Source organism: Cyprinus carpio, chromosome B15, assembly GCF_018340385.1.
Source record: "Cyprinus carpio isolate SPL01 chromosome B15, ASM1834038v1, whole genome shotgun sequence".
Taxonomy (NCBI): Eukaryota; Metazoa; Chordata; class Actinopteri; order Cypriniformes; family Cyprinidae; genus Cyprinus; species Cyprinus carpio.
In genome coordinates, this window is record NC_056611.1 from 11,949,653 (window position 1) to 11,964,193 (window position 14,541).

General features: G+C 35.0%; 2 protein-coding genes across 6 annotated transcripts in view; both read right to left on the minus strand.

Moving 5' to 3' along the window:
- Positions 1–4: 4 nt before the first annotated feature.
- On the minus strand, positions 5–1,771 carry si:dkey-243k1.3 (endonuclease domain-containing 1 protein-like). Its single transcript, XM_019104179.2, has 3 exons — positions 1,406–1,771; positions 688–844; positions 5–438 (listed from the first exon to the last, which is right to left on the minus strand). The coding sequence occupies exons 1-3, from the start codon at positions 1,700–1,702 to the stop codon at positions 47–49; spliced, it is 846 nt and encodes a 281-aa protein (XP_018959724.1). The 5' UTR covers positions 1,703–1,771; the 3' UTR covers positions 5–46.
- An 8,909-nt stretch (positions 1,772–10,680) lies between these two features.
- The window catches only part of dpf1 (D4, zinc and double PHD fingers family 1), a 48,442-nt gene continuing 44,581 nt past the window's right edge, over positions 10,681–14,541 (minus strand). For 4 of the 5 annotated variants that reach the window (XM_042739226.1, XM_042739229.1, XM_019116467.2 and 1 more), the window contains exons 9-12: positions 12,344–12,463; positions 12,146–12,258; positions 11,930–12,011; positions 10,681–10,928 (exon numbers count right to left, since the gene is read on the minus strand). In XM_042739226.1, coding sequence (XP_042595160.1) covers positions 10,858–10,928; positions 11,930–12,011; positions 12,146–12,258; positions 12,344–12,463 — 386 coding nt within the window. In that variant the 3' untranslated portion in view covers positions 10,681–10,857. The remainder of the gene's footprint in view (positions 10,929–11,929; positions 12,012–12,145; positions 12,259–12,343; positions 12,464–14,541) is intronic. The other variant, XM_042739227.1, reaches the window with a different exon arrangement.

The following is a 14,541-nucleotide window of genomic DNA, read 5'->3' on the forward strand; positions in this document are numbered from 1 at the left end:
TTGCTAATGCTCAAGAGATTTAATAAATTCATGTGAATGGGTTAGCCTAAGGTTTGCATTGGCCGCTGAACAGCTCATTCACCGGTGCATCAGAAAATTGTTGAAGGAAGTCGACCATCTCATCTAAGGTGCGTTCTACAACAACATTCAGCTCTGTGTTTAGGGCAGTTGCAGCACCACTTAGGATGGGACGGCCATTTTGATTGACGCAGCAGTAAGCGTTCCAGATGTACTCTGGGATGTTGACTCTTTTGACACTGTTCTTGATGATCCAGTTGTTAGAGGAAGGAATTGCACCAACCAATACATAAGCCTGATGACAGTTGGCATTGAACAAGCTGGTGAGTTTAGACTCGTGTTTGTTCCAAGCGTTCTGATTCAGCGTTGGGTTTTGAGGCACCACATTGGTCAGGGTAAAGGTGGCATTACGACTTGGAACTAAAAGAGAGTGAAAAGGGGAAAAATTAGAAAAAAATAATAATTCTAAGTTGATTTAAGAATATTTTTACTTCAGGAAAACTCATTTTAAATCTATAAGATCCCTAAGTGTCCACAGTACTAGCTTGTAACTTTGGTGGTAAACGTAATAATGCTGAATATGATCTGATCTATCTGAAACTATGACCTCAATCCCTAAAAATGTCAGCAGGAGTGAAGGCATAATGAAATACATCATTAGCTGTTTACCTGCATGATGTCCATTGGGGTTCAAGTGACCACGGTCAAATCCTGAGTTTGTGTAGTCTTCATTCAGAGCCTGTTTTTCTCCCAAATAGATGTCTGGGTTCTGCTGCGACAGCTTATACCCATCTTCCATTTCACTGGACCATGAGGGATTCACCAACTAGCAAAACATCATAGTCAGCAAAACAACTACATACAAATCTAAAAGTTAACCCTTTATTTCTAAATTTTTGGAGCTAGAATTTTGTTGTTGATGTTTTTAAACTCCAGTGAATATCTCTTTGGGTAATATTTCATTGTATTATTATATTTTTATCTTATTGTATTTTATTCTACTATTTTAAAATCAGTTTCTGTATATCATTTTGGCAAAAAAAAATTCAATTTTTTACAATTATTGCAAAACAGTTCACTGAACAACTTTTATGACAAGCTGTCAGTGAATTCTGCCATTAAACAATCTTTTGTCAGTTTTCAGCCAAATTTAAAGAGTAAAACAGAAATAAAACTATCATTAAAAATACTATACATATATATATATATATAGCTTTCTAAAAAAATTGATGAAAAATCCACCCCAAGGTACCCAAGTTCAAATAGAAAAGCAGAAATATAAAAGTTTTTTTTTTTTTTTTTTTTTGTATTCATAAGCATGGATGAAACAGGAACCAAAAGCAGCAATCACCATAGAAGGCACTATACATTAATAGATATAACTCACCTGTGGCTCTACAAACCAGCGGTTCTCTCTGCCTCCACCGTTGCTTGGTTGAAATATGTAAGCAGAATAGACAGCTGTGCGGTAGTATGTGTTGTACAGTGTGGTGAAGTGATACGTGTTTAGGAAGCGCTGACATAAACGGACCACATCCGGCAGGGAAGCGCCCAAATCTGGAACTTTCTCCTTATAGAAGAATTTAATGCAATCAGGTGAATCCCAGAAATTAGCCACCACATGTCCATCTGCAGAGCCCAGGAACATGCCAGTGAGGACACACACAATGAAAGAAACCTCCATAGTGCAACAGACTAAATACAGCCGAGTACAGATGTCTTATAACACAGCTCTCCTTTATCACTCCTCTCTGTTTTTACTCCCATGTCTGAGATCATAACAGATCACATTCTAGATCCAAATTTAGAGTAGTTGATAACATATTTAAATTAAGTTGCACATTAACTTGCATGTATTTATGTTTCATTCTTCCAGCAAGGGTTGTGTGTGTCAGGGTGTTTGTTTCCCATGACTCAATAGTGACCCCATGGGAGCAGCACTGGTGTCTGACCTTCACCTAACCTGAAAAAAAATGGTGCCCTCCAATTTGTGCTTACTGTTTGCATTCCTGATCACACATCAAAGGTAAACCAAGGACAACTGCTTTATTTTTAATAGTGAACATGTTTCATTTCTAGCTAAATATATCAGAATAGATGAGGTAAACAAATTTAGCATATTGTCCATTATTAAACATAGGAATTGGCTACACTAATATCCCCCTGGCCTAAAGAAAATAAAAGAATAAAGAATAAGTAATAATAAAGTAATAAGTTAATAATAATATGTGATGTTAGGAAATAAAGGTGGAGGGATGTCAGATGATTTTATTATAAGCATTCATTAATATTCTGAGTTAAATTTTAAGGTTTTCATTTAAGTTAAAATGTTGTGTAATTTTTGTCAAGGTAATATTTACCATTTTATATATATATATATATATATATATATATATATATATATATATGTGTGTGTGTGTGTGTGTGTGTGTGTGTGTGTGTGTGTATATATTAGATAGATAGATAGATAGATACACAAACAGACAGATACCCATAGAGGCTCAGTAATTCAAAGATATAAATACACATATATAAATAAATATACACATATTCTAATATAAAGACACAACCTGAATATACTGCATACTGCAATTAAGTGACAAACAAACAAATAAATAACTATATAAACCCTTGAGCTAAATCTAGCATTAATTTCAGGTTTATGCTGCTTAGTGCTTGTCAAAATAGTGATTTTCTTTGGCTTTTTGTTCAGTAAATTGGCGGGTTTTTGTTGGTTTATTAAGAAGTCTGTTAAGATCAGCTGCCATACTATCATACTATTGTCCAAAACAAATTCTCGATATACACGTTGTGTCTGAGTCATCTTTCCAGAGTTAACTAACACTAGATGGCAGGATAGTTACAGAATTCATGTGCCATTAGAACTCAGCAGGTCTCTGGGCCTCAGATTCCTACAGAATATCTAAAAAGCTAGAAAAGATAAGAATAGCTGTAGAATTGTACATTTTTTATTAAGATTTGTATTCATATTTTCTTCATCCTATATATATTTGTACTTAAATTATCTTAACCTATTGATTTTATGATATAACGCTACTAAACTAAAGCTAAAAATAATTAGGCTACGATGAAAGGAAAAAAAATGATCATACATCTGACAGTCATTCTGAAACCTTAACAGTTTAACATTCAGTAAAGCCATCTGAAGAAATGTGAGTTACATATAAAATATATTATTACACATTAATTAAATACATGTTTAAAACAGTTAATTCTTACATATTACCATCACAGAAGTTGGTTTAAGTCCATTATCACATACCTTTATGAAATGGTTTCAAAAGAAACTCTTTGAGACAATGTACTTTTAAAAAGCTACATATCTGTGACCTGCATATCTGTGATATCAGACCTGCGACAGTTCAAAGGTGTGGAACGGGCCAAATTCAAACATCCTCCATCCACTCTCCTCCTCTGTGTCCTTTAAGTCTATGCATTTCAGATTTATTCATACATTTCCAATATATTTATGCATGAGTTCTCTCCACTCTCTCACCCCTCCCTGCTTGCACACCCCATCCCATTACTGTAATCCATCACCCCAGCATCATCCGCCATGCAAGCAGCCCCTGAGTTGCCATGGCAACCACCTCAGGCCCCAGCTCTTTGCAACCATGCTCTTGTTGGAAGGAAAGCTCAGGCAGTCTGAGGCTGTCTGGTGGATGTGGTAATTGGCTTGGAGTCTCCAATCACCCCCCCCCCACACACACACACACCCCACCACCACCACCTTCCAAAACACACACACACACACACACATACACACACATTTGATTTAGAACTGAATGTTATGGACAGAATTCTGATTTTAATCCAAACGGGTTTAAGTTTTGTGGTTTGGTAAAAGTCATGCTAGCATGGAAAGGACAGGCATATTTAAATTCCAATTGTGTTTGGAAAAGGAAAGTGTGCTTTACTTATTTTTTTCCTTTTTAACTCTGAACTGAGACAAAATAATTAAAACAAAATAAAAATAAAAGTGGGGCACAAATAGACTGATTACTGGTTAGTTAATTGTGTTTCTCCACAACAGTCAGGCAGAAGGTGCAAATATCTGTTTTACAATTCACTCTTCCAATTAAAAGCACAGCTTTACAGTACAGTGTGTCTGCTAGATTGCATGTCATTTATCAAGATGTAATGTTTCAGCTGTAGGAGAGAGAGAGAGAGAGAGAGAGAGAGAGAGAGAGAGCCTTATTTTGTATCTCACAAACAGTTTTAAAATGGTTGCAACCAGTCAGTTTTCTTGCACTAGAGGAGGAAGCATATGTTGACCAATTTGTTTGTAAGTATTAAAAGTGCTACACTTTTTCGACCTAAGGTCTGAAATTTAGTCAAGGCTATTTTTCACCAAGACATATGTTTCATTTTCACCGCTTTTATGTCCCTCTTAGAATTTAACAGGCCGTTTTTCACTGCTGTGCCTTTAAGACGTCTAGTTGCACACTCTCTTCACATGTGAAATGAGTATCAGGTCTTTTCTGCACTTTTTCAAGGGCTGTGAGGTTTCTGTTAGGCCTGAGACATGCTTGCAGTAATAGTATCGTTGGAAAACCTCTGTCTATTGCTATGTGAAATATTCATAAAATTGGGGCGGCAACCAACGAAATTTTTATAATCAATTAATCTGTCAAATATTTATTCTATTAATCTGATAAAAGAAATCTAATAAATATTATTTAAAATAATAATCATTGCAATTTGATGGTTTTGAAAACAAATAGTCAATGTATATATGTATGCAAAAAAAATGTTGATTGCTTACCATTTAACCTTAAAAAGTGCAAAACCATAAAGAGACATCAGAAATGAAATGTTTGCTATTTTCCATCTTACTGGGACTTAAATTATACAATTTCATGATTTATTTCCCTGAAACTTGACTCTTATATTTGAGCCATAGCCATTTTAAAAATTTTTACATTTACTGTATAGCCATATGTCTAACCAAATTATGTTCCAAATTTTAAGTTGATATCACAAAAACTGTGCTTCTTGGGAGATTTTTTCTTTTTTTGGCACTATACCAAAAATAAACACTAACTGTATTGATTTTTTGATGCAGTTTTCTGTCACAGATTCATCAATTTCTGTCACAATATCACTTCTATTACAAAACAGTAACCAAATATGGAACCTTGACTGTCAGACCTTTTCAACGATATGTGTTTTGTCAAGATCACAAAAATATTTGATTTTCTAAAACACAAGCCAAAAAAAATGATCCACTGTATGTTTTTATATCTTGATGTTTACCCCTAAAAGGGCAACGTATCCCCTAAGAGACAAACATTTAGAGACAAAATGTAAACATTTAATTTTAAAAAAATCTAAGTAAACCTAATGGTGAACAGTAGCTTAAACAGGTAATTCCCTTCTAACATGTATAAATAGGTGAACTACTTTTTATCAGTAATTCAAGTCATGTTAAGTTTAACCGAGATTCCTTGCTGGCAACGATCCTCTTAATACAAAATGGAAATAACTGCATGATTTTCTAACGTGCAGATGAGGATACAAAAGTAAAGTATAAGTTATGCACTGAGAAAAACAAAGTAACCAACAATATCTGTAAGCGCGTATCAAGTATAAAGTATCCTCATGTCTAGTTTCATGTACTTTTCCTTGAGAAGTTCTCTTTACTCATTTTACAGATACGTTTTTTTCGATAGCATTAATTAGTACTGTAAATGGGTTGCATTTGTGCACAGACTCGATTAATCGATAATCACATTCGTTGTTAATTATTTTCATTATAATTTAATTGTGAAATAAAATAATAATCTACGCAATGTGCCTACAATTTTTGTGAACAAAGATTAATATCATTAATATGTACATGTCGGCTTAAATGTAGGCCCAACATTTAGGAGTAAATAAGGTACAAAGATATACCTTTTAGCTTTTATCACCCCAGTGACTACTTTTTTCTGAGAGTGCAGGAGATTATAGTGCACTAATCATATGACCGAATCATACTCTTATTATACGTTTATGGTACATTTGTCCCTTTTGAAGCTTGAAAGCTCCAGTTCCTGTTCATTGTAAATGAATGAAAAATAGCAACAAGTGCATTTGTCAAAATGAGTGTTTTCATTATTAGCTTAACTACTTTCGTAATTGCTCCAAAAGATCCAAATAAAATTCAGTCTTTGATTTAAAACACAACCAAATTAAAAAAAAAGCCACATAGATCCTCTGTTGCTGAACAATGTTAAATTATGTATTTCATCGCTGCTTCACTGGAAACATCACAGAAGACAAAATCAGATAATGGTATTTTTTTTTTTATTTCTTGCTTGTCAAAATGGACAGAAAGAAAAGAAAGGACATTCTTTTAAATGGATCACTGAGCAGTAGTCATCAGAACTGCTCAGTTCCACAAGGAGCACCCATTTCAAGTTCAATGAAAACAAATGTACAACTCAGTCCTGAGTCAGAACACGCTTCTTTTCTCCATATGTCTGTTTTATTTTTCTATGGACAGTTACAAGAAAGGAAAACACTCACGCGTCCTCTCACACAAGAGTATCTTTTGTGTGTGTGTTTGTGTGTGTGGGGGGGGGGGACTGCAAGCGAAAATCACAGCACAACAATACACAGGTAGAGAAGACCCTGCAAAATCAGCAAGACAGAATAAAGACAAAAAGAGCAGCTGGACAGAGAGAGGACACAGTGGTCCATGTTGAAACGGAAATGTAGTTTCCCACCATTTTAACAATCTGGTTAAGACACACACACACACAAACACACACACAAAAAAACAAAAATCATACTCACATTACTAAGAATACAATCACATCATTATGACACCACCCCTCATCAATAAAGGCCTGCGGACTAAAACATATTTTCATACAAACCAATCACAGCCCCTCTTTTAGCTTGACAATCGTTTGAAAATACTACAGAACATGAAGGTTAGTTTCTAACCAAAAATCTCACCAAGGCAGACAAATCATAATAATTTCTCCCCCTTAATACTGTTTAAAATGAAATGTGTAATTTCTGTGCCACTAGCGGCACTGCAAAAAGGTTTTCAAAACACTTTTACCAGCCCTTCCATCTGTCATTGGTCACACATACAGACAGCTCCGCCTCCAAACTCTTGCTATTGGTTGAGCCAGTGTTGCTATGCTGGGCCGCTCAAACAAACATAGCACAGAGCCACAGTGTTTTGGCTTCAGGAACTGAGAGGGAAAGAATCAACACATTCCATGTGCAATTATTAATTGTAATTGTAATCGATATCAGCACATGCAAAATGTGTCTGTAATTTAATCTCGGGTGTAATTTCTTTAAATTTTATTATCAAAACTCTCTAATAGTGCCCTCAACCAATAAAATCACACAGACTGTGCAAAATATTCATAAGTACAATAAAGAACAACGAGGGGGTTGGCTGAACAGAGAAGTTGATATATCAAAATGTGAAATCAAGATTATTTCTACTGAAGACGAAACATTTCTACAACTCTTTTAAAAAGAATCAAAAAGATTTACATATCTGGCATCAGAGTTACCAATGGCATAGAGCTCATTAAAACCATAAACTGGAAACTTATACAAAAATAGAAATAACCCAATAACATGGATTAATATTCCACTGACAGCGTAGAAAAGGCTGTTTTCACATTTTGATGCATTACAGCACATGGAACATTTCACTTGAGTCTATAACATGGACTGATTCTGGAAAGACGGAGCACTTATCTATTTACAGCAAACATCTCGCAACATAAAGCTCAAGGACTCGGTGTAGAGAATATGGCAGGCAGTCTTTTCAGTTAGGCCACGGATAAGAGGGGACTTTGGGTTCAAAACAGTCACCTCAGCACAATCGCACACACACACATGCTGCCGTCCCCGTAACACTCCTCTGGATTTAGCTTGACATTTTTTCTTCTTTTAAGCAGGCTGCAGTAGCAAGTCTCAGAACACAAAGCAGACTTACAGAAAGTAAAGAGCTCATTCTACAAAAGAGGCGCACAATTTTCTTGTCACAAAAAAGGAAAAATGCCCCTCCAAAGAGACCGGGAAAAAACAGAGTCTCCAAAGCTGGTCTTCAGTTTGTCCAGGAAATCAAAATCGATGGCATCTGAAATCGTCAGAATGTCACAAACCCCTCCCCCCGCCCACTGTAGGCTCCACCCACTTGCATTCTGCCGTTTACAGGTTCAAAGTTCCACGAGAGTTTTAAAGCGCACATACAGACGCAACTTCCCCAGAGAGGGTCACAAACACAAAAACATTATTGCAGATTAAGTGTGCTTTCTTCGATTTTTTGTCCTTAAATTATTTAAAAACAATACTATTACAACATGCAAGCAAGTCATCATAAAAAAAGAGAACAATCGAACATTTAACGCCCTGTTTTTAAAACAAGGACAGATGTTGCCTGATAAATATACACTCTTAGAAACGCACCCTGCTGAGAGGGAATTTTATGTTGGCTTGTTCAGAATAGGAAGAGAAGAGGGGGATCATGTTGGAAGTACGGAATAAATCAGCAGATTTTTGAAATCTACTTTTCTTTTTTTCTCACAGAGCAAATTTAACTCTGGCTGATAGACATGCACCTCAGACCTTCCTAATAAAGGGATCTATATTTATGAAAACAGTTTGCAGCATTAAGACTTCCCCAGAAGTGACTGATATGCTAGAATTTTCCAGAATCAATACAAGTTACGTTGATTCCCACAACGCTGATTTCTAATGGTCCCTGTTTTCTTAAAAAAATTGTGCAAGAATGAAGAGGCATATAATGGGGACAATTTTTGGAGAATTTAAAAGCACAAATGTAAAATTTACAATATTATAAAAAACACTTTTTGTCTGTTAAAACTGTAGTTATCATCTTTTTTATGGTTGTTTTAGGCTGATGTTGTCATGGCAACGAAGTTACAAAATTGGACAGGACTTCACAGAAAAGGTCAGTAAGTGTTTTTTCACACTGAAATCATGTTAACACATACAGTTTGTGTCTTCTGGCTATACCTCATAAACTGTTTTTAGTATTTTAACACAGTTTGGCCATTGTAAGTGCCTCACTAAATGTTTAAATGTACTCAAGTAATCCATTTAAAAACTGACTGATGACTGATGGCTCAATCAGACTGAAAAGCCTTCATGTAAACAACTCCATCAATCCGAATGAAATTTCAGTCGTATTGAAATGACATTAAGGCAGTGGCTTTCTCATACGCAGCAACTGGGCCTCACATATGTGCTGAATTTTTGTATGGTATATATATAATGCACATGTAAACAAATATGTGAACCGGATTGAAGCATTTAGGGCTCATATAAACAGATCATTCATAATCTGAAATCAAGTAGATTCATTTTGAGTGACAAAATTTAGTGCTTGTGAACTGTAGAGGTCTGGATTGTTCAATCCTGCTCCCACAGAAATATGTTATATTTTGTCCTGTTACAGTAACATGTCTACGCAGATTTTTCAGTCTCGTTCCAGTGTCATAGCCTATTTTTTCCAATTCCCACACACAGAGCACTCTCAGATCTCAAGTGCCAGACTTGTGTGTGTTGTATGTTAACAACTTTGTATACAGGCAATGGAATTGTCGCATAAAAAAGAAAAACATTGAGAATATCCAACCCTTCACCTGTAAGTTGTTAACAAAATTTTTTGTTGCGCCTATTTCATAAAAACGAACAAAACTGATTAACTAGATATTTATATTTTGCCCCACGAGTCATTTCTTTCTCCCGCTTTTCACGCACATATTTATGAAAGCTTATTTCTGCCACTAAATAAAAAAAAAAGTTATTTTATTTAGCGTTTTGATTGCTAAGAGCGGGTGTGGGCGAAACAATGTTTATGTTTATGGAATCTTATTTCCAACATGGAATAAAAAAAAAAAAAAAAATCTCACAATTCAGACTTTTTTGAGTCAGGATTGCGGGACAGATGTGAGCCAGAACTGTGAGATATAACTCGAAATTCAGAAGAAAAAAAAAACGTAAGTCATAATAATCTTTTTTTATATATAAGATTGCATTGGGTCCTGTAGATCCCAACCTCTACCTCACTCTAACTACGACTTTCAGATTTTTGAAGGAAAATAAGGGACCAGTATTGTGGTAATCAACATTATTCCACAAAGGCTGTCGATTAACTTGTATCAAACCAGGAATATTCCTTTGAACGCAAACTATGATATATCACCTTTTTTAAAATTTACTGTGATATGTTGCAAGAACCAAAAGCTGTTCCTTCAAGGGATATTAATTATTGAAGAATTCATTCATCTCTACAACAGAAGTCTAATTAAAGCTAGAATAAGGCCAAATTGAACATGATCTCATTACGTGCTGGTGTCTGCTCCTGAAGAATATACCGCTAAGAATCAGTGGCACGCTGATACCATCTCTCACCAGAGCTAAACCAACCGAAAGCTGCGGTGAGATCATGTGGCACTCATCTCTTTTGCAGTTGGTGCGTCATGTAATGATGTCACAGAGACTCCTCCCACTGACACACCCCCCTCAGACTCGTGCAAAATGTCTCCTCAGCGACAAACCGTTTGGCACTACCTGTCTAACCACCATAAGATGGAGTCAGACAAGAAGAAGACCTCTCTGATCCATGAAGGAAAGAACTCTTTGGAGGGACTGTTGAGGAAAGGTCTGCTTACAAAAATGTTAATCGCACCCTACGTTTTCCTTGCAGTCACCATACAGGCAATGGGCAGATGAAACATGTTCTCTTCTGGTGGATGCTGGGGGAGTCTCTTTGGATCTGTGATGATGGGATAGAGTAGGATGAGACTGCTAGGGTGAAGTAGGGCACGGAGATTAGGTTAGTGTGATGTAGGCGGACGCTTTTTCCTTTAGCTGGCGCAGACACAGATGGCAACTCCAGCTCCCTGCAAAGGAAGAGCCACAAATGTTGTATAATATTGAGGCGTGTAATATTTGGTTAGAAATATTTAAGTTAGAAATAGCAGTTCTTGTATACTGCAAAATGTATTGTTTATCAGTATTTTCATCTTTTTTTTTGTTTTGTTTTGAGAGAATATATCTAGAATTTAGGTTTTTATCACATTAGTAAATACTGTTTTGTTGTTGTATGCACAAACTTCTATAAAATGGGCTAGATTTATGCAACACACAGAAACGTTATTATGTTATGTTATGTTATGTTATGTTATGTTATGTTATGTTATGTTATGTTATGTTATGTTATGTTATGTTATGTTATGTTATGTTATGTTTAGGCAAGAGTTAGATTTTTTAATTAATTTTTTATTAGTATTTTTGGTAACAATTTATAATAAGTTCCTATTAGGTAACATTAGTAACATTAGGCAAAATTAATTGATGCTATTTAATAAAAAATGCTAGATTAGCAAGATTTATGCTTAAAACAAACAAAAAATAACACACAAAATATTGTATAAATTAATTTTTTTAATGAAGTATTTATTAATTGATGTTAATTTATATTATATAAATATTGTATGAAAAATGTTATTCTACTCCAAGAATAATTTATTGGTAAATGTTGAAATTATTATGATCTATCTATCTATCTATCTATCTATCTATCTATCTATCTATCTATCTATCTATCTATCTTATCTATCTATCTATCTATCTATCTATCTATCTATCTAATTTCTTAATATTATATATATATATACTTATTATTATATTTGTATATTTATACAAATTTATATGAAAATAGCCATATACTTAAATATTTGTATAATATTTACTGTATTTGAACATACATGAAAATAACTCCTAGGACTCTATATTATTTTATGCATTTTTACAAATACAAAAATAGTGATTAAGAATATGATTTTTTTTTTCTTTTTTTTTTTTTTTTAAAAAACATCAATTTTAAACAGATAGTACATACCCTCCGGAGGCTCCGACATAGGGGGACTTAGACAATACATGTGATACCCTCTGTCACAATCATCACAGAATAAAAGCTGATCCTGTAAAAATAAAGCAAGTTGATCCTTGTATGCACATGTCCCCAAACACCAGCGCTGGGGCCCTGGATTAAAGAGTTCAGAAACACAACAAAGAGTCCACTGGAAAAGTAAATTGCTTCGTTCAGTTGACTTACATCGTTCTCTGATGTTCCGCACAGGCTGCAGGATTTGCACTCGATGCACTGCCAGCGGTAGGTCCTCACCGCCGCCGTCATGTTGACCGTGAACTGCAGGCACGACGGATGACCTGCAAGAGCCCGAGAAGAAGGTAATATGTTGAGCAAATTAATTAATCCCATTTCCAAGTGGAGCTTACATGGATTTGGTCGCACCTGATCGGCCGCAGTCCGCACAGGAAATTAGATCTTCAGGACAGCCTGTTTTCTTAGAGCCTCCTAGACAGAAGTCACAGTAGCCGTTCGGGATGACAGAACCATCGGCTGCTTTTTTGGCTGCAAAGAGAAGAGAAAAGCGCACAAATTTAAATGAGAAGAAAGTATTTAAAAAATATGTTATCATTAAATGATATTAGTTATCAAAGACTAACAATGAACATGTTTTACAGCATTATTGTTCTAGGTGTATGGTAATTTACAAATATAATAATGTTCATCTGTAATTAACGATTGTTCAAACATTAACCTACAATACCATTCAAAACTCTGGGGTCTGTAAGATTTTTAATTTAATTTAATTTAATTTAATTTAATTTAATTTAATTTAATTTAATTTAATTTAATTTAATTTAATTTAATTTAATATTTTTATTCAGCAAGAATGCATTAAATTGATCAAAAGTCATAGTAAAGACATTAATTATGTTGCAAAAAAATGTTATGTCAAATAAATACTGTTCTTTTAAAATTTCTATTTATCAAAAAATTGTATTATGGTTTCCACAAATATTAAGCAGCATTGTTTCACAGGCCAATCAATCAATCAATCAATCAATCAATCAATCAATCAATCAACAAATAAACAAACACATAAATAAAATGAGAGCAGCAAATCAGCATTTTAGAATTAAAAATAAAATAAAAATAAAAAAATAAAAATACTGTATATATAATAATATTTCACAATATTGCTGTTTATATATATATATATATATATATATATATATATATATATATATATATATATATATATATATATATATATATATATATATATGCAGCCTTGGTACGCATAAAAAAGTTTTTTTTTTTTATACTGACTGCAAACATTCAAACAGTAGTGTAGAATAATTAAAAAAAAATTTCATTGTTAGTTAATTCATTAGCTACTGTCAATCATGTGAACCTTATTGTCAAGTGTTACAAGAAAGAAAGAAATAGTGACATAATGACTATAATGATTTTTTTTTGAAGAAGAAGATGATTATGTTAGATGTAGGAAGTTGAGATGCTGAGGATAGTTGATAAGCAGTTGCAAGGTTTTCTGTGTCTCTACAATATTCTGGTAGACATGACTTCAGTCTCTCATGCAATGTCCATCTTTAGGATATATATATATATATATATACACACACTTTTTGCCCATTTTATTTTTTGCCAGAAGAAAATCACATGTCTGATAACTCAACAAATAAATATCATCCATGTAGCACAATCACATTGTAATACTAAGAGCTTTCTTCAAATCCCACCCCTAAATTTGAGCAATAGTGTGAGCAACACTAACTAGAGCTGCTCATATGAAGCCCGCTGGATTGTGTAGTGTGTTTCTGTCCATATGTTTCCTATCACAGTGGTATCTGCTGAAGCCTAGGGACAGGCTCTCCACTGGGAGAACTGGAGGTCTGTTAAATATTGTCACAGGAAGAGAGGAAACTGCTGCGGAGACAAACAAATACACAGCAGAAGACTGGTGTATATAATTAACAAGGAAGACAAGGACAGCTCTGTGCAGCGCTCAGATTGCCTTGAATTCATAGCTTAATGGGTCTGGCTTTCAGCCGGTTGAATTTAATGCAACAGTGCGACTGGTTTTGCTTGCATATATATAGTAGGAATAAGTGTATGTGGCAGTGTAAAACACAACACACACACAGTGATCATGAGCGGGTGATTTGGAGAGCTCTGGCCCTCTCCAGCGAGGTCATTAATCCACTCCATCCTCTAGAGATCCTATCAGTGGGGGAGGGAGCATGTGTGTGTGTTAGAGAGAGCGAGAACGGGGGAATCTGGGCTGTTTTCTTCCCTAATCTCTAGAGAGAAGAGAGAGAAAGGACCAGGATAAGATAAGAGACAGAGGAAGTATTAAAAAACCCAGTACAGATGAAAAAGTGTTTGCCGTCCAAACCTCTTTGTGAAATCATACGCAAATAACTCCACAAATTACGCATGCAAAGTTGAGCTGGGCAAGAACTGGACCGAAGCGGTTTCTAAATCAAGATGGCATTAGCACATACAGTAGAGCTTGTGGTGTGTGAGAGGCTGCATTGTGTTGTGTGGATGTCAGCAGCAGCATTAGAGATGAGCACACTGTGTGCCTGGGAGCTGTCCGGGGTGCTTAAAGCCAAACGCTA

Coding starts and splice junctions, on each gene's coding strand:
- si:dkey-243k1.3 (XM_019104179.2), bottom strand. CDS start 1,702: ATGGAGGTTTCTTTCATTGTGTGTGTCCTCACTGGCATGTTCCTGGGC. Junction 845..1,405: donor GCTGGTTTGTAGAGCCACAG/GTGAGTTATATC, acceptor ATGTTTTGCTAG/TTGGTGAATCCCTCATGGTC. Junction 439..687: donor CCCCAATGGACATCATGCAG/GTAAACAGCTAA, acceptor ACTCTCTTTTAG/TTCCAAGTCGTAATGCCACC.